We start from the raw sequence: 21,627 nt of genomic DNA on the forward strand, positions 1-21,627 counted from the left end.
AACAATCAGTATTACTTAGTGTTGGTCGACTCTTATTCAAACTGGTTTGAGATTGATTTGTTACCCAACCTAATGTCTACTACTGTTATTACTACACTGAAATGCAATTTCTCAGTACACGGAAGTCCACATAAGCTGATATCTGACAATGGCACTCAATTTACTAGTCAGTTGTTTCAGAGATTTGTAAGAGAATGAGACTTTGTACATGTTACTAGCAGTCCTGAATATCCACAGTCAAATGGTCTAACTAAACGTGCAGTACAGAGTGCAAAGCAATTACTAGATAAGTCAAAATGTGACAATGCCAATGTCTTTTTGCATTTACTCAGTCTCAGAAACATACCCCATGATGATATATGTGACTCACCTGTTCAAAGACTTCTAGGTAGGCAAACCAGAACAACACTGCCCATCAGTTCTAATTTGTTGAGGCCTAAAGCTAAGAATAACAGAGCAATCAAAGCCCAACTATTCAGAAAATATTCTTTTCAGAAGTCCAGTTATGATAAGATGAGCATATTTCTCCGTTCATTGAAAAAAGGAGAGACAGTGAGAATATAAACAGTGAAAGGTTTTGACCAGATTGTTCAAGTAAGAGGTATATGTGCTAAGCCGATATCCTATGTCATGAAATCTGAGGGTGTGGAGTGCAGGAGAAATCGCAGACATCTTCTTCCTGTATCAGAACTGTTATCACAGCATTGATCCTTTGATACAGACTCTAAATCTCAGAGAAACCCAGATGATGTGCTTGCTGCAGAACATGTCTTGATTCCAATTTCCAATGCTGATAATGTTCCTGATATTCCTAAGGTTGAACATTCAGCAGAGACAGTTCCATTTGCTAAACCTGATTCTAGAGTTTATATCACACAATATGGTTGCATCTCTAAGCCTAGTGTGAAATACACAGCAACCTGGATATGATTGTCTATATGCACTTAGTTTTGTATAATTGCATGTCAGAGAATTATCTTGTATTTATTGCATGCCAGTCAATGTCATCAAGGAAGTATGATTCATTTCTCAAACAGGGATGATGTAGAATATGTGTGTATTGTACTTTTAAGAAGCATTTCCAAGGACTGAACATGCATATAAATATCAAGCATGTGCTAGCTTAAGTGCCATTTTGAGAGTGCAGCCAGAGAGTGAACATGAATGAGAGGGATAGTCAGCCTGTTTATAAGTTTATCTAAGTTAAAGTTATTTGCCTCAATCCTGATGTGTTTGTACATAATAAAGCTGCTTGAACAGAACCCACTCATGTTCGTCTATTCCATCCTGACAAGTTAGATGAACGACACCCCTGTACATCTAAAACAGATGTCTGCAGAGCCTCCAAGCACATGCCTGTCATTGGATCCACAGCAACCTCTGTACCAGTGCCAGCTGAGGAATCCGAATCAAGCACTGGATGGGTCTCCTGGCCTTCACCAGCCTTGAGAAAAACATCCGACGTATGGGGTTTACCCGAAGAGTCATACGTAGGATGTTTGGCCTTTTCTTCAAAGTGAACTTGCTAAAAGACCCAGACATACCCACCATCATGTCCTTCATAATGCATTTAAGATGCTGGTTCTCTAGATAAATATAAAGCGAGGACAGCCAACTTCGTAAAGTTTTAGGCACAAAGGCCTAGCAAATGAAGCAAGTTTTATGGTTGTGAGTAGGCCCTAACCAAAATAAGCACTTGTGGCTATCTTTATGTGGAATCTGTCTCCCACACTGACATTTGCCTTTCTTGATGACATGAAATGTCACAAAACAATAGTAAGTAAAAAAGAGAAAAAAAAAAAACAATGGGACAGTTATTTGAAACTGGCTTGAAATAACAGCAAACAACTTGTGTGAACAGACCAACGATTAAAGATGGCATTCAGACTTGCAGCAGAGAAGTTCTGAAGATAACGCATGTGGATGTCGCTCTTATGGCCTACATATGCAGTAGATCTATGTGCGATGTTGCAGATACTTGCAAGTAGTTAAAGGCTTTAATATACTGGCTGGACATCAGGTCGCCCTTGGCAGGGAATCCTTCACATTAAGAATACTGCAACGGTTGAAGAGAAAGACATTTTCAGTTACAGAAATATGTATGCATCAGCACACAACTTTAAAACATAAGAAAAATACCAAGTTATTCTCACTTTTTTGTTGTTGTTTGTCTTTCAGCTTTTCCTGGTTAGGGGTTGCCACAGTGGAACTCCAGTCCGCTAATGATTGGCAGTTAGTTTTTTTATGGTGCCAAGTTGCCAGCCCGACAGCCAACCTTCAACAAAGGCACGCCCATTCAACACATGTCTTTTGAATTCCCACTCGACCGCGGGGAGGACATGCAGACTGCACACAGAAGGCACTTCCCAACCCAAGCCGAGAATCGAATGGGAGAACCTCTTGCTGTGAGGCAACAATACTACTGCTGCACCACCGTGAAAGTCTACCAAGTTATTTTCACTATAGTATAGAAAATAGTATAGATAATTCTAAACATTTTTTTCTGTAAAAGTAATTATAAAATGTATCTTAGTACATTCAAATGTATGTTCATTTCTGAATATATTCTACAGTCAGCATTTCACTTTATTATGGTGCAGAATCTTCAGAACATTTCTTTCTTGGCCAAAACTCCATTTAGCTGATGCCAATACAGAATGCCAGAAATTAATTTTTCCAACTACATGTAAGAAACTGACAAGCAGCATGTGTCTGTAAATACACTAATGGGACATTTTTGTTTCCTTCCTGTGTGTGTTATACTATCGCTCTAATATATGACTCATGAGAAGCTCCATTTATATCAAGACTCTTATTCTTTTTATTTTCAAAGCTTCACTTCAAGTTATAATGTAATTATTTTCCAAGTTAAGCAACATTGTTTAAACTCTTGTGATGTGACAATATTAACATCTGTTTAGTAGGCAGTGGTTACATAACCCTACTTGATCTAACTGTCTAATTATCCCCAGCTGTACTTTATCAGTTTCTTATTGTAAGGCTGAGGATGTTAAGTGTAATACCTGTAACTGCAGAGAGTTAAGAGCAGGTATGGAAAAAGATACACTAAGTGCAAAATTAATTTCAAAGTTAGTATATATAAATAAGGGATTGTGGGGACACAGCCTCCTAACATCATGGATGTAGGGAAGATCAACTCCTCTAAACAATGCATTAAATGTGTAACATCAGCTTCTGCAGTTCAATATTATTTGTGCTTAACATTTAAAGTTTCTGAATTTTGGGATTTGCAGTATTGTAAACTTACAATAGGGCACCAATCTTATCTCAACTTCTAGAATGTAAATATTATTTTATTCAAACAGATCTACAATAATAAATTATTTTTCTTTTGTATATGATGTCCAAAAATATACTGTAAAGGCAGTAAAAATTTGTAGCAGTTCCTATACTAGTAACTCCTAACGTGTGCAAGTACTTATTACAATTTCAGGTGAAACAGCTTTAGTGGCTCATCATCATGAGAAATGTAAAAGTAAGGGTACAGCCCCTCAGTGAAGGAGTCAGTATAGGTGTAAATGTGGGACATGTTATCAGCATTATATAATGACACCTGTCCTCCCTCATAGTCCAGGTACACCCCGATCCTGTGGGCTTTCATGGTGAGGGTTAGACGCTTGAATGTTGAGTCCCATGCCTCGTACTCATTCTCATTCCTCAGGGACAGAGCCCAGTATCCATTCACAGGGTTCAATGCGATTAACGCCTTTCTGTTGCTGGACTTTGTTGTGACACCAACATCCCACTCTGTCTTGTTCCCCACACCCACTTCCCAGTAGTGCCTCCCTGTTGTGAATCCCTCAGATCCCAGCACACAGGGATATTTATCAAATCTCTCAGGGTTGTTAGGGAGCTGCTGTCTAATGTCACCATGTCTCACACTGGTCAGGTCCTCAGATAAGATGAGATCAGGATGTGCTGTGTTAGGGTCCAGGGTCAGATGAGACAAGCCTGTGAAAATAAAACAGTTTGAGTCACAAAGTTTGTCATAAAGAAAATGGAGAACCTTATAAATGTCATGAATACCACATTTAATACAATATTAAATCTTCAGTGTACTATACAAAACTGCATTTCACAAACATTGGTCAGTGGTAAGATTCCTAATTAAATGGTGTCATTCTACAAAAGTACTCAGTTAATAAATCAAATAAAAATGAATGAATGAATAAAAATAAATGAATGAATAAATGAATGGAAAACTATTTACAGACACAAAATACAAACATATGAAACATTATTTCTAATAACTGACACCAGGCAGGCTGAGTAGTGCTTGATGAAACTTGAATTTCTCAAACAGTCACTGAAGTATGTCAGCTCTGCTGAATTGATCTGGGTCAGCAGCTGATACTGGCTACTTAACTCTTCTTTCCATTATTCTGTGCCTATCACTGATGAACTGTTAGGAGTCGGCATGTCTTGATTATCAGATGCAACATTCATATCTCAGTTTGCTCAATGAAGAGGTAGACTGCCTCCACCATCAGCACAGGAGAATATATTTTTTACAGTATTGTACTGGTGAGATGCTAGAGTGCATTATAGGGGCAATCTATGTAATGTGCCAAATTAACTCTTTGTTAAGAACAAATTTGGTAATTGCTGATAACAAATCTATCCATGTAATTTGTCAGAAAATGACTCACTCAATCTGTTCATGTATTTTGTCAGTTAATGACTCACCCAGTCGATCTATATAACGTGTCAGTTATGACCCACCGAGTATATCCATGTAATGTATCACTTACTAATTCACTTTGTCTATACATGTAATGTGTTAGCTATCACTCATCTAATACAGTACTTACTAATTCACTACATTTATATATGTAATGTGTCCATTATGACTAACTGAATCAACTCATGTAATATGTCACAGACGCACCACTTCTGTCCATGTAATGTGTCCATTATGACTAACTGAGTCTATCCATGTAATGTATCACTTACTGAGTTACTACATCTATACATGCAATGTGTCAGTTATGACTCACGGAATTCATCCATGTAATATGTCAGTTTCTGACTTACCACTTCTGTCCATGAAATGTGACAATTATTGACACACTAATTCTGTCAGTGTAATGCGTCAATTACAGACTGATTAAATTCATCCATGTAACACATCAGTTACTGAGTCACCCAGTCTATCCATAAAATGACAGAATTACCGATTCATCCACTCCATCCATGTAATGGGTCAGTTACTGACTCACCAAGTCTCATGTATTGTGTCAGTGCAAACTCTGAGTCCATCCATGTAATGTGTCAGTCACTGACACCAACTGTATCGATGCAGTATGTCAGGTACAGACTTACTGAATCAATCCATGTAATAAAGTTACTGACTCACACAGTCCATCCATGTAATGTGTCACTCTCTGACACCAACTGTATCTATGCAGTATATGTCAGGTATAGACTCACTGACTCTATCCATGTAATGTATTGCTTACTAATTCACTTTGTCTACACATGTAATGTGTCAGTTTTGCCTCACTGTGTCTATCTATGTAATGTATCACTTACTGATTCACTACATTTCTACATGCAGTGTGCCAGTTATGACTCACGGAGTTCATCCATGTAATATGTCAATTACTGACTTACCACTTCTATCCATGTAATGCGTCAATTATTGACACACTCATTCTATCACTGCAATGGTTCAGTTACTGACTGATTAAATTCATCCATGTAACACATCAGATACTGACTCACCCAGTCAAGCCATAAAATAATAGAACTGCTGATTCATCCACTCTGTCCATTTAATATGTCAGTCACTGACACCACCTCTATCCATATAGTATGTCAGGTACAGACTCACTGAGTCTATCCATGTAATAAGAAAGTTACTGACTCACACGGTCTACCAACGTAATGTGTCAGTCACTGATACCAACTCTATCCATGTAGTATGACAGGTACAGACTCACTGAGTCTATAAATGTAATAAGAAAGTTACTGACTCACACGGTCTACCAACGTAATGTGTCAGTCACTGATACCAACTCTATCCATGTAGTATGACAGGTACAGACTCACTGAGTCTATAAATGTAATAAGAAAATTACTGACTCACTCAGTCCATCCATGTAATGTGTCAGTTCCTGTCTCACTGAGTATGTCTAATTAATGTGTCTAACTGGTGTGAATTATTGACTCATCGTATAAGGGGATTCTCATTTTTCTTTTGGGAGGGCATGGTGACTCACCATAGCAGGCTGTATTAGTATCTAGAAGTGTGAACTTTCTCATATGAAAGTGGTCAGTAAAAACTTCTTCATTAAAATCTAAACACATTTTTTCTAGTGTATTCTAGTGTTAGGGCTGCGAGTTTGTTTGTATGTGCTTCACACATATAGCCTGGGATTCAGAAACAAACAGTGCAATGTTTAAGGTAGAAATGTGAGATGAGTGGCAACATGCAAGATATGGTTGGTTCAGATACATAGGTAACGAGGTTACACAAGAACAAAAGATACCATGGTTGACATGTTATGTAAACTACTCTATAATGATATAGAATTGAGCAACATTATGATGAGTCTAATTGCAAATTTACATGTTATGTAAATTACTCTATAATGATATAGAATGGAGCAACATTATGATGAGTCTAATTGCAAATGAGGATAAATATGATTGAAAAGTTTAAACAAATATAAAAAATGGATGATGTGACATGGCCACCAGAGCAGTTGCATGCCACAATTTCCTGCTGAACAGTAATTGAGACCCTGCTACAATGATAGGGGTAGCAACAGGATTAGCTGAAATGTACACAGTAGAGGCCAGCCTTGCACCCTGTAGCATGAGAGCAAGGATCATCAACCTCCATGTTAACTAAAGGCCTGACTGTATCCAACATAACATCACCTTCATGAGAGGGACATACCTCATGGACAGAGACACCATAAAGGAGCTGCTACACATGTGCCACCCTCACATCCAGGCACATAGGATCCATATAATATGGATTCCTATGGACACCAAGGCATGTGTATCACTGTCAGTCTCTACTACAGGGACATTCCAGTTACTGACTTGGGACATGGTAGGCAAGTCCCAGGCATCTGCATCATAGGTATTCCACCAGTTCCTCAGTGCTATGCTGCAGCACATGGTTCATAGGTGTGTACTAGGGTAACAACCACTGGAGCCTTTTTAAGTCTAGCCATGCATCCCAGATCTCTGACAAGTTCTGGTGCCCTTGGTAAGTGTAAGCAGGGGCTTGCAAATAAAGCTACTGATGTGGTTTCCATTTACCACAGAGAATCGGAATAATGTTATGTTGGTTTACTATGAAATAGATTACTTGATGCAATCAACTGCATCCGCATCACTATCAAGGTCTCATCTAAGACACAGGGATGATTGTATATCAACCATAATGGATTCCACTCCATCAACTACCAAGTGTCTGCTACCAAGGGGGTATTAAATAGAATGTGTCAGTGTACTACCCAGGTAATGCACACAATTCCCATAACTGTCACACACATATGACTTATTTTAGCCATTAATATAGGTTGACCTCCTTCACGTGTCTCACTGGTGATGCCAGATATGCCCTTGAGCTATGGCTAACAAAACTGTTATGCAACCTGCAGACCATGGCACAAAATGTATATAACTCTGCACTGTCATAGAATGTGCACTTGGATTAATGAAGGTCCCTTTGCATTGCAGATGTTGCTGCTGTCATTACCCAGTATACCTCTGGTAATGTGCATCAAGACATGTGCCATCTGTGAAATGTTACACAACATGTTGGAATGAGTCAGATACAGCAGGATACTGACATCACAACCTGATACATTGTTTATGGCAGAATTATATTCCTACCAGATTTATTAAATCAGCAAATCTTATGGTATTCCCACAAAGAGGTCAAGAAACGTTTTCTTTAAGATGTGAAAAAAAGAACTGGTTACAATTAACTTATTGCATTAGATGGTGGCTTTCATAGGATATTCAACTATACTAAGTAGATGGACTTCAATATTAACTTTTTTCAGTTTTATTATATTTTTTGGGGGGTTCACTTCTGGGAAACATGGCTTAATTATAAAATTTAATAAAAGAATGAGAAATATAGGCAATCACCCTATGAGCCTGATGAGCCTGGTCTGCAAGGCCATGGAACGTATCATCATGGAACTCATAAACAAAGACATTGGTAACCTCCAAACTCTGGATCCCACCCAGTTCGGGTTTGTGAAAGGCAGATCATGCCTCCTGACCCTGATCGACTTCTTTGAGGCAGTCACCAAAGCCGTAGATGAGGGTAAGGTGATTCACACAGCCTATATTGACCTTGCCAAGGCTTTCGACACCATCCCCCATTCTGGAATTATAGCTAAACTCACTAAACTAGGTCTAAATCCCTACATCACAAGATGGGTTACCAACTGGTTCACTGACAGAACCCACACTGTAAATGTTGCATACTCCAAATCTGACCTCAAACCAGTGACAAGTGGAGTAACACAGGGTTCAGTCCTGGGACCTCTCCTGTTTGGTATCTACTTCTCTGAAGTACAGGCTAACACAGAAGGCTGCTGGCTAACGAAGTTTGCAGATGTCTGCAAACTAGGAACCATAGTCAAGTCCCCTAATGATGTGGAAATCCTACAGAAGGGCCTCGCTGAGACAGATGCCTGGTGTCAGAGCCATGTCCTCAAGCTCAATGCCAAAAAGTGCATTGTCATCCCCTTTGGTAAAAATTCTGTACCCGTGAACTACTACATAGACAGTAGTCTACTTAACACCAAATGTGTGATAAGAGACCTTGGGACCCAGGTGCACAGCAGTCTGTCCTTTGATAGTCACATCGCCACAGTAGTCAGGAAGTCCTTCTATATGGCGCACCTCATCATAAAAGGGTTCTCATCTAGGAAAAAAGAGGTCATTGTTCCCCTCTGCTCGACACTCATTAGACATATTATAGAGTGCACCACCCCTTTTGGAATGTACCTCACAAGACATCTGCAGCAGCTGGAAAGGCCACAGAAGTACCTCACAAAGAGGATTACTGGCCTCAAACAGATGCCCTATACTGACCATCTCAAAAAACTCCAGCTTTACTCCATAGCATATCGCCTACTCCGAGGTGATCTCTGCTTAACATATAAAGCTATGTCAAACCCAGAAGTGTTGGACATGCTACACCTAAAGAAATCCCAATCCCTCCGAGCTACATGGTCAAGGGACCTAAACCTTGTCACCACAATAAACAGGACATGCTGGAGGGATAGATTCCTGTCCCAGAGACTTCCCATACTCTGGAACAGGCTACCCATCTATGTCAAGCAAAGTTCTTCATTAGCACTCTTCAAGAAAAATCTTGATGAGCAGATGGGAAATAGGAAATACACCCTGGGGATCACTTCTGTGTCTCTGCTCAACAGTGGCACAGGAAAATAACTTTCTTGGGTGGTGTAAGCCAGGGAACCTTGTTGGCTAGGCTTATATAGGCCCTCGGGCCGATAGCCTAGTACCTACCTATGAACCTATGAAATAATACAAAAAAAGTTTAAATTATATCACTTGATAGTAATGCATTGAATTACCACCTGAAGAAAAAGAAGGTTTCAAAAATATTAGGGGAAGTAGAGCCAGACATTACATGCTTTCAAGAAATTCACTTAGCAAGTAATAACATGATATTTTAAATAATTGCAAATCCTTTTCACAAGTTTTTATTAATTCCTATAACAACAAGTCTGCTGGGTACCTATTATGATTCATTCTTCAAAAGTTAAGTTTATTTATTTATTGCATTTGATAACCAGTAAAGTCCACTGGGCCTAGAGTGAGCCCATTTTCAGTGGAGGCCTGGGGAGAAAAGCTCCTCAATAATTACATACAAAGAAAAAATTAATACATAACAGATAACAAGGAATATTGAGCAGTACTATTACGTACCCGCGGCGGTGGTGCTGCAATAGCGTTGTCGCCTCACAGTAAGACGCTGTCCGGTTTGATTCTCAGCTAGAGCGTCTTCTGCATGGAGATGTGCATGAATGGGCGTACCTTCATTGAAGGTTGTACATCAGGGCTGGTAACTCAGCATGTAAAAATCAACTACCAATCATTAGCGGACCGGAGTTCCGCTGTGGCGACCCCTAACTGGGAAAAGCCGAAAGACACAACATCGAGCAGTACTATAACATTGAATGAAATTAATAAAGCAACAGTGAAAATGATTGCAATCATGGAAAAACAGAAGTAATAAAATGTCATATTCAAATGACAAATTTATGTAATAAATCTGCAAGGTTTATAGCAGTGGGGAGTTAAGTACAGTGTAAGAATGGGAGGAGATAGAAGGGCTAAGGAGAGAAAACTCTGGCTAAATTGGCAGGAAAGTAGTAAGTAAGCAGAGAGAAAGGAAGGAAATGAAAGTAATAGAAAAGTTTAAAGGTGCATTGAGAGAATTCTGGATAACTGAAGCAAAATTTTGTTCATTAAGTAGTGCTTAACATTTTTATTTTTCTATTGGGATTCAGATATGCTCCATTTAATGGTTACGCTAACTTCTTAGGTGAATTAAAAGATGGTTTGATTCTTTTGAATGCACAATATTATTTTGTCAGAAAATTTAATGTTCATGTACAGGCAAATAAAGTACAAGAGAAATGAAGCCAAATGAATAGCAATGGTAGTAGAATATAAAATGTCTTAGGGAACTTGAAAGATATCATCACCAGGAATTGGAATATCTTGAAATTTAATCCGGCTGTTTTAGGAATAGTAAGTATAGAACCCAAATTTGTATTGCAGACACGCTGCAATCTGAAGAGTATGTATGTATGAAATGAATACATTTTACACCTAAACAAGGAAAGCAGAAACTAGGCCAAGAAAAGTAAAATGTGGGTTTTGTAAACCAATGCCAGTATATCTGTGAAAATTTATTTATTTATTTATTTTACATTTGTTTACCAGGATAGTCCAACTGGACACAGGTCCATTTACAGCGGAGGCCTGGGGAGAAAAGCTCCATACAAGTAACAATATAGTTAACACATGTAATACAAGTTACAGATAAATTATCATATAAGCATGGTAATATTTTAAAATCAAAAGTTGCTTTTAAAAGGAGGACTTGTGGAAGTTTAGGAATAGTATATTTAGCAGTCTGTACCAAATGTGACCATTTTTATGTAGGGAAACTGATAGAACTTTTAGAAAGAGAATATATGAGCATGTTTATGGTATAAGGAATAAAAATATTAATAATGCTCTCTATAAACATACCCTACTTGAACACTCACATAATGAATTCAGGTTTGGTATCTTGGAACAAGTGGAAATAAATCTCAGTGGAGGAGATTGGAGTGTAGGTTAGAATATAAAGCACTGCTTTAGCAGTTTAAATTAAATACCTTTACTCACCCAGGTTTGAATGATCACATTTCAATATGACCTGTTTTAAAACTTCATACAGCTAACTTATAATATTGTATATTTTTTTGAAAAAGATATTTTCACACTTGAATGATCTAGAATAAAAAAAGTAACACTGAGCAGCTTTTATGATTTTTACATTAAGTTTTAAAGTATTAACATTAAGACTGTAATTTTATATACTGAATCAATGAATTGATTTGATTGTTGGTGTAGTATATAAGGACAAATTAATTTTGAAAATATTGATTCTAATGAAGTCCAAAATTTATAGAGATGAAAGTCCTCAAGGTTTTACATTCTTTTAATAAATTAATGATATTTTAATATTGGTTCCAGTCCATTTGTTTTAGATTTGTTTTTGCACCACATTGTCATCTAATACTGTAGTTGGTTTTAGTTTGGTAACTTCAGGGTTTTTTCCTTGTTTTGTAGTTTTCCTATAGCTGTAACAGATGCAACGTTTATGGTGGTAAATGGATGTAATTATTTTAGACTGACATTTTTCAACTCAAAATAAGCATACTTTAAATATATATATATATATATATATATATATATATATATATATATATATACACACACACATATTTTTTAATGTGTTTTTATATATATATATATATATATATATATATATATATATATATATTTAATGTGTTTATATCTACTATTTGGTTAGCAAATAAGAGAAGTGAATTTTTTTTTTTAAATTAAGAATATATTCGTTATGGTAACTTTATATTAAAAATATTTCTATCGTACCAGAGCCACACTGGTATGATAAGAATTTGGTGGAAATTCATTTGGAGAAGAAGCTCATCTAGGCTGGCATTGGAAGATTTAAATCCAGCTGCAGATAATGGTAAATAGAATTTAAATGACTCATTGACACATATGTTTATTCAGTTTTGGTTAGGTGTTTATAAATGACAAACTATCAAAACTGAATCCATATAGAGACTTTTTTTTCCCAAAAACGTAGCAGATAAAACCCATATAAATTGAAAATAGTTTAAATCTCCTTTTTTTAATAATAATGTTTTCTCCTTAATCCAAAAAAAAGTTGAGACAATTGCACAATTTTTACTTGCATGAATTTCACTATATGTGGTTAAAAAGTTTTACTGAATAGAATTGTATTAAAAAAAAATTATTTGATGAACATCACAGATCAATTATACACTCAATGAAAAGTTGGCGTCTTGATTTTAATGGTATGTTTTCTTATGCGGTTACTAATTATAAAATTCTCTGGTCCTGTTCAATGGACAAGGCAGTCATATAATTTATTTGTTAGAAAAATAATTTAGCAATACTATTAAGGTTTACTACAATAGTTACTATGAAGGCCTTTATATAAATGAAACCAGGAAGTAGCTTCATGACTATGACGTTCAGACTTGCTATGTTTATGGAATCAGTACAGTACCCCATTAAAATCATTTAGTAATGGAGTTATTCAACAAAAATATTATACGGTATACTGAACCCCAATTAAATTAAAATGGTAATCAACTAGATTCTGCTGTCATGGCTGTGGAGAGAGGAGACTGGCAACATATGTTGCATTTCATCCTTGGATTATAGTATGGTGGGGAAAAACATTATATTTGGTCAATTTAATCCTTAAAAGTAAGCACACAGTACCATAAACATACAATATTTGGGTTCTATGCATTTTTCAGATTTACCACCTGCGATTTTTAATATTGTTTTAGTGGGCTTTGTCTGGTTACTGAAATGTATATTTTGTTATATTGGAATTGAGAGATTAATTCTGATTTTACCCTTACATTTGAAATATGGTGGACATTATTTGTAAAATATGTGTCTTTTGAGCAATTGCAAAATTCTATTTTTTCTCCCAGAAGCCAAGCCAACGGGGTTGCATGGGACAGAGGTTTTTGTGTAATTTCAATAGAGTAAAAAAATATTTTTTCTTCTTCCCTAGAGTATAACAGATAGCATTAATTGATTGAAAGTTATCAGGAAAGTGACATCAAAACAGAAAGTGACAGAGCCAGAGGTAGAGGAGGGTCCTTTTGAGGAGTTTGTGAAGTATCCAGCTGCAGGAAATAGTCATCCATGGCAGATAGGGGGGTAGTATACAGTGGCACTGGCTAACAGAAAGTGCCTGTTTCAAAACTATGGGCTGGATTAGACATAAACAATAACAGCGATTTATACAATACTATAATCAGGGTATTCTGTACAGTGCATGGACTGGCCATGATGAGCATTAGATGCATGGGACACTGGTAAGACAGCACTGAGGGTAGTGCACAGTTTTCATCATGTGTACAGGCAGAGAGAATTACACTGAAATGGTCATTACTGGGCACAATGTAGAGGAATAATAATGTGGATATGGATGTGTGTGCACACATAAGATTGTTAATGTTTTTAATCTAGAGGGCATCCCCAATGAGGAATGTCATCTGCACCGTGGCTGGCATGAAGGATTTTGAGATTTGTGGCCACAAATGAAGAGCCATACCTCAGTGGTATGACTAATGTCATCACATACACCTCATCTGCAGGGGTGATCGTGGCAGGCTGAAACACCCCTAACAGAAGCAGTAGACATAAAAGGTAATGGTCTACATGACTATGACCTATGTGTAGCATGATGTGTTTTCACAACTGATGCAAATGATGGACAGCCAAGTAAATGACATCACCTCTAATGTGCAGCAGCATTCAGGCACGGAGGACACAGACTTCCCCTGCCATACTGTCAGCATGCTCTCTGATAACAGCTTACCACCCATGGGTGACACCGATCAGTTCTACTTTGGCTATGATGGAATTGACCTGTACCAGGGTGACAGTCCTGTACATACATTTCATAATGACAATTGAAGTACTCAGCTTTTTAAAGAAGTAGGACCCATGTCATTGTCAGACACTAGTATGCTGGCCTCTACTGCCATCCCATGTTTTTTGAAGCCATTGGCACCCACTGTAAGTTGGAGGGCAAAGGATGAGGAAGCATCATGTGCTCCTGTGTTGGTCACACACTCAGGGCAGGTAACACAGACAGTGGAGCTGTGCCAATAGAAGGGATAAGGCAATATACACAACACAGTAATCATGGCTGACAGTGGCATGTGAACACTGTGTCATGCTTTGGCTGCGATCACTGTCACACTTAGATGATTTCCTGACATCAGGAATGCTCACATCCACAGGGGAGAACCTATACAATGAATCACTTGTGAAAGAAGACAGAAACACTATTGTGTATGAGTGTTATGAAGTGACAGTCCCAGAGTCTAGTGCTGAAACAGATATATAATAGTATGACATGCAAAAAATATCTTGTCTACCAGAGCTTTGAAGTGCCTGTAGGAATGATATGACAACTTCAGCATGTTAGAGCTCATGGCTGTGCCATGTTGCACTACAGTATACATAGTTAAGGGCTTACTGACCTGAAGCATCACTCACAGTCACCATAGTGATAGGTGACATTTTGCACTAAAGTTTATTCTCCACCAGGTATGAGGGAGTGGTCTGTCACTCCAAGCATAGATGCCAGAAACTCCTCTCCTCTCCTCTTTGTCCATGAGAGTGGTATGAGTTGGCAGACCACACCTGTGACCATCTTCTCCTATGGAAGTGTGGTTACCTTATTGTGATGGATCATGTCAATTATTCTACACTTGTAGTGTGGAGCTATTATGGCAACTGACAGCACTGACACCCACAACAAGGTCCTGTCATTTACAGTAATATGAGGTGCAGTCCCTTTTGTCAGTTTGGAGTATCCACCTGTACACAAGAGGTTTGCTGTATAATATCTATATCTGCTTAGCAGAACTTCTCTAGATACTTGTGCCCCTTATCAGCCATCTCATCCTGTAAATCTGAACAGAGAGTTATGGTCAGAGAGTGAGCATTGACACCTGCTGCAGCCATACCACAGTTCCCCACCCCCCTTTTCCCAAAGTAAGCACAGACTGTGTGATATCTGATCCACTCAAAAATTGAAACACTGCACGTATGGGTAAAAACTTCCACCAGCCTAGTTAGGAACTATAAAAATGTCCACTCTTTACTTAACATCACAAAATCAATCAAAACAAAGCACTTTCATCTTCTTGCAGAAAGGACTTCATTATAATCCAAACACCATTAAAAACTACACCTTTATAACATGTCATAATTTGATATCAGATCCACCACAGTGGCACAGGCCAACTCTACAGATCACTCCCTTGGAGCTGCTGCTTGTAAAAGACACATGTATACTTCAACTGCACCATACCTTCCAGTATGTACCAGGCACACTTGTTGTCACAGGGTGTGTGTGTGTGTGTGTGTGTGTGTGTGTGTGTGTGTGAGAGAGAATCACAGTACTCTTTATCATACTCTCACACCATCCCGTGTGTGGCCTACCCCTTATAGGAAGATGGTTACTGCTGTCTGCACCTGTACTCTGTCTGCCCCCTTTTGTCATCTCTATCAATGTGTGGTACCTATGTACCTGGCAACATGTTGCTGTGTTCTACCTTCCCAAAAATAAAGTTTAAACAGAATACACTAATACTAACACCATGACCATTGCCTAGTGTTGTGTGGTGCCATACAATAGCAGGTGTACAGCATAACCAAATGATGATACACAGAGCAAACCTTTCTTGAGTATTCTACTTACAACCCCTGAGCTGCTCACAGAGTAATTTGTTACAGCTTAGTGTTATTAAAACAACCCCCATACCACTGCTTGATAGTTATATATGGCAAGCCATGATGATGGCTGTTCTTTTTGTTCATATTCTTGGCTCATATTATGGTAATTATGTTAATGAGGTGACTGGGGTAATTCTCTCTTTGCACATTTTCCACACAGTGTAACAGACAAACTCTGCACAATGATGTTCTTATCTGTTTGTGAACATGCATAAGTGATAGTGAATGGCTTTGTGCATGCCTGGGTGGATCAATGTCTCAAGCAAGACTAGGAATATATTAATCTGTTTGTGGCTCCTAGCGGTTCTATAGTGTATGCATGCATGAAAAGGGATATGGGTAGTACAGGGTACGTACATTTACATCAGTGATATTTGTGTGCACAACTATTACTAGCATTAGATACTGTTGTGAGAAACTGCTACCCATCAGTGCACATCACATGATGCACACAAAATGCGATGGATACAGAACTGCTGCCATTTTCTTCAAGACTGCAACTTGTGAAGTATCTATGGCATCTGAGGGTGCTGACTGTAGAAGGTCTCCTGCATGGTACAAGAAAGAAACTTAAGATCATGCTACACTCCTTTTTGAAACACTGTGTAACTTAACTTTAATGACATGCCACCTATTTTATTTTCAGAATATTCTTTTTTCCATATTATGTTGATCTGTGTTATGTGTATATATTGCACAGCTGTAATGACCACTGTTATTCTCTTCTGTAAATGCACTTTGTATATTGCACTGTCTTATCCTAGCACCTTAACTCAATTAGTATTTGCATGTTATATATTAGACCTATCCTTCTCTGTCTTATTCTACCTCTGTAACTTTATTACTAGTTGCAGCTATGTTGGCCACGGTGGTAAAGTGGTGAGCATCACCTCATGGCAAGAGGTTCTTCAGTTCAATTCTCAACTGGAGTGCCTTTTGAGCATAGCCTGCATATATCTCTGTGGTTGAGTCAGTTTTAAAGACATGCAGTAAGTGCATGTGTGCATGTGTGTGTGCCTTCTGTGAAGGTTAGGTACCGGGCTTGCAACTCGACACCATAAAAATCCCATTGCCAATCTGTGGACCGGTGATCCACTGCAAGGACTCATAACAGGAGAAGCCAAAAGACATCTAAAGAATTTCTCCATGGGCCTCTGCTGAAAATGGGTCTGTCTCAATAGGACTTTCCTGGTAAACAAAAATAAATAAATACATATTTCTGCACTTCATACACTGGGACCAGCAACAGCACCTGCTAGAGAACATTTATGATGATCTCATTATAAAGTGGATGCTTAGCACTGATTTGACAAGACAGTGAGTGATGCCATAGGCACCACTTATACTATCAAGCAATGCAGGCATAGGTAAAGCAACCTGAAGAGGTGCCACCACAACCTTCTTAACTAATAGGAAGAAAACATCCCTCAAACCCTAGATCACTGTTTCTATAAATACTAGCACTGGCTCAGCCCTGGAGTTATACTCCTAGGCTAAGAGAGCTGTCTTGCTGAAGATTCAATTATGGTACCCAAGTCAAGACTCTTAGCAAGAAAAGAGGCGTCAATAAGCCACAAATAGATTTCAAAAATGCAAAGTAATGATTGCAGTTAAAGATTAAAAACAAGAAATGGGTCAGTAAGTACTCTAACCCTACTTCAGTTGTATATTGCAGTTATACAATTAATACAAGTATACTTCCCAAAAGTGAAGTCTGACATCAAATGAAATGATTTTTTCTGCATGTCTTTCAAGCTACAAAGCAATAAAATAATATTACATCAGAATTAAAAGAAGAAAGAGTTTTTTTATCATTTTCCAGCAGAGGGATAGTTCTGTCACACATCTGATACCCAACACACTGGAATACAAAAGATGCACACAACTCCATTAACCAGTTCAACAAATGCAACATGGTCTCACCAGCAAATAGAGAATATACACTTGCCCTGGGTATAGGCTTCCAATACCCATATCCAAGCCAGAACTACAGAGTGATCATTTACTGAAATACGACTTTCATCTAGATTCAATAAAGCTTACACAGAGCTAATTTTCATTTAAGACAGTGTCATGGCTGGCCTGGAACACGGGGTTTGGAGCCTCCCAGCACTATTCTGGCATGGATGCGATGAAATAATGCAAATCACCTCATTTGCTGATGAAAAACATGCAAATGAGGTGAATTTGTAATCTAACAAGCAGACAGGCATCTGCGTAGGAGCCCTGTCTGCAACAGAAATGTATGGGTTTAGTAATCACATACATGACTATAAAAATAAAAACGGGACCATGACAACTTAAAGTAAAGCATGTATTATGTTCATTAGGCATGCCAATGGGCGAAACTATGGCCATTGGTATGCCAAAGTGGTACAAACTTGTTAAAATCAAAAGTGTTTTAATTAGCAGATATGGGCTGTTTAAGTGGAGCGCAGCATCGCTTAAACCTACAATCCTGTAAAAAAATTTAAAAAACTATGAAAAGGGCTATATAAATGTTAAAATCAGTTTTTACATTATATTGGCTACCATGTAGACTCAAACCATGGTAGGTAACAGTAGTTGCTAAGGCCATAGGCTGTCGTGTAGTGCTGTAACTAGGGTATAGGTAATTAGCTGTATGGAAATTAGCTAAGTTTACTTGATAGCAAAATGGGCCACCATGTCTGCAGGTACCTAACCGTGTAGAGGCTATAATGTGGTGGTGTAGGCAGAAGAAGCAGCTGACACAAAAAAGGTTGTGTCATGCTTGGTGTAAACACATTGGAGCTTACAAACCATTTAGTGTCCATGGACACTGAAAAGAGGATCTGTGAATGGAATGGAATGAAGGGTGTGTGTGTCAGGAACTGTAACACATCCCCCTGAATTGTAAAAGTACCATATGGCACTTTACATTAAAATAGTGTCCTCGGACACACACGTCTGAACCTCTTAAAGCAAGAAGTCCAGAAAAACTCAGTACTAAAGGTGTGGCAAAATGCCAGAAATAGGGAAAGTTTTAAATATTGCTCTTACAAAATTAGAAAGTGGATAGAATTACAGGTTTTGATATATATATATATTTAAAATTATTGTATTTTTTTTCCAGTGTATTTGTATCATGAAAGAGCTATATAGAAATGTACAGCTGAAATGTGGACAGCTCCATTAGCTTAGAGGTTAGAGTTCCATTTTATGTGCAGTAGTTCAAGGTTCGGATACCAAAATAGACCATTCAGGTTTTACATGGGAAATCATTGTTAAATATATATATATATATATATATATATATATATATATATATATATATATATATATATGTGTGTGTATATATATATATATATATATATATATATATATATATATACACACACACACACACACACACACATATATATATATATATATATATATATATATATCTTTTTTTTGTAATGATGAAGTAATTGATATCTGTTAACCAGGGTAGTGTAGCTGGTCCAAATTTCCAGTACCAGTGGATATATGATGTGAACTCACTCATGTGAACACACGTGTCCCATAAAGTACAGTCACACTCCAATGTAAATGCAACAGTTTCAAAGGCCTAAAACTGAAGGAAATGAGGGAAAAAAAAGGAAATAGCAGACATGATGCAATCAACTATAAATTACTAATAAGGCCTCTGCCACTCACAGTGGCTCATTCAAACCCCTCAGTAATGTAGCCGGCAGGTGGAATGCATCATAATCAGCCAATCACACAGGCAGCATCTGTAGCACACCAGCATAAAGTATGCAAACACCCCTCAATATGATTTTCCCACATACTCAGTACCATTGGAGTACAAACTTGGGAATTTTAACTGACAAAATGATTGGGGCTGCTGCTCCTTTGCTACATCTGTATGCACTACAGGCTGAGGTCAGTGTCGATAGTGATGATGATGATGCTGATGTTGACAATCGGCTCAGACTGAGAAGGAGAATAGTGTTCAGACCCAGAGTAACCTTTCAGGGGTTACATGAGCTGGAGATAGTAGAGCACTACAGTGTGGACAGGGACATATTTCAGCGCCTCATCTAGCTCTGCCGCCCTGTCCTCAGACCCAGAGGCAACAGAGGGAACCCATCCCATTGGAAACAAAGGTATGTGTAGCCTTAAGAATACTAGCTACAGGTACTTTCCAAAGACCTACTGGGGACATCGTGGCGATCTCACAGGCATCCGCATCCAGGGTACTCCATCAGTTCCTCGATGTCAAGCTAAGACATACCAGTGAGCACATTTATTTCCCCAGAACCCTTGAGGAGAGGACCAGTAATATGTGTCTCTTCCACCATGTAGCAAACTATCCAGAGGTACTGGGTGCCATACACTGCACCCATGTTCACATCAAAGTACCACCCAGTAAAGACAATAGAGTCTACGTCAACCCCAAGGGCTATCATTCCATCAACTGCCATGTCATGTGCAATGCCCAGGGTATTATCATCAACGTGTGTGCTGGCAGCTCTGGCAGTTATCATGACACTTACATCTGGCATGCCTCACGGTTGTACCAGGGGGGACATCTCGTATGGCCATCTCATGGGGGATGCTGGCTATGCACTGGAACCGTGGATGATGACACCAATCAGAAATGCGCTCACACACACACACACACACACACACACACACACACACACACACACACTAAAGAATGCCATAATGAGGCACACACACAAACTAGGAACATCATAGGGCATGTGTTTGGGATGCTCAACTCACAGTTCCCCTGCTTTGGCATATCAGGTGGAGCCCTGCAGTACTCTCCAGCCACATGTGCACACATGTTCATAATATGTGCCATGCTACACAATATAATCCTGCAGAAACATCTGTGGTAGGAACCTCACAGGGAAGGGACACCCAGCCCCCCACCAGTGCCAAGGTCACCACAGGCACAGGGGGACTAGGAGGAGTAACCCCCCCCAGCCTGTCCCTGTAGGCAGATGTAGGCATGACCCAGTACTCCCTGTCTTTCGCAAAGAGGCAATGCATGGCACATACACTGACACCCTAGGAACCCAAGGACTGACACCTCTCTCTGACTTGCACACACAGTAAAAAGGATGCCACACACATCACACTACCTATACCTTAACATGTATAGGCAGTGTACCATGTCCCTCCGACAGACTCAGCCCTGAAGCACTGTCCTCATCTGCTGCTGCACAAAAGGTAAGGCACCCTTCTTAACAATAAATGAATAGCGTAGTACACTGTGGTAGCATATGTATGGTACTGCTGCATGCATGCATGGGAATGGAGTGGGTTACTGGGATAGCAGCAGACAATGGACAGCTATGTGGGACAACAGGCACACACTGCCAGGTTCTGCTCACCATACAGTATACAGTAGGTCCTGTGCCAACAAAATCCCCTGCACTATGTGAGGGACTTACAAACAGCTGGGTCATAGGACAAATGCATGGATGTCAATGTTAGAGTCCAATACATGGGTCTAAACCTCCAACAACAGGA

General features: G+C 38.7%; 1 protein-coding gene across 1 annotated transcript in view; it reads right to left on the reverse strand.

Annotated features, from left to right (window-relative positions):
- Positions 1 to 2,580: 2,580 nt before the first annotated feature.
- The window catches only part of LOC122790977 (zinc-binding protein A33-like), a 303,928-nt gene continuing 284,881 nt past the window's right edge, over positions 2,581 to 21,627 (reverse strand). Inside the window, exon 3 of the mRNA XM_044058700.1 lies at positions 2,581 to 3,972. Within this exon, the coding sequence (XP_043914635.1) occupies positions 3,443 to 3,972 (530 nt within the window). The 3' untranslated portion in view covers positions 2,581 to 3,442. The remainder of the gene's footprint in view (positions 3,973 to 21,627) is intronic.

This window comes from Protopterus annectens, chromosome 16.part0, assembly GCF_019279795.1.
Source record: "Protopterus annectens isolate FY-2018-M chromosome 16.part0, PAN1.0, whole genome shotgun sequence".
Taxonomy (NCBI): domain Eukaryota; kingdom Metazoa; phylum Chordata; order Ceratodontiformes; family Protopteridae; genus Protopterus; species Protopterus annectens.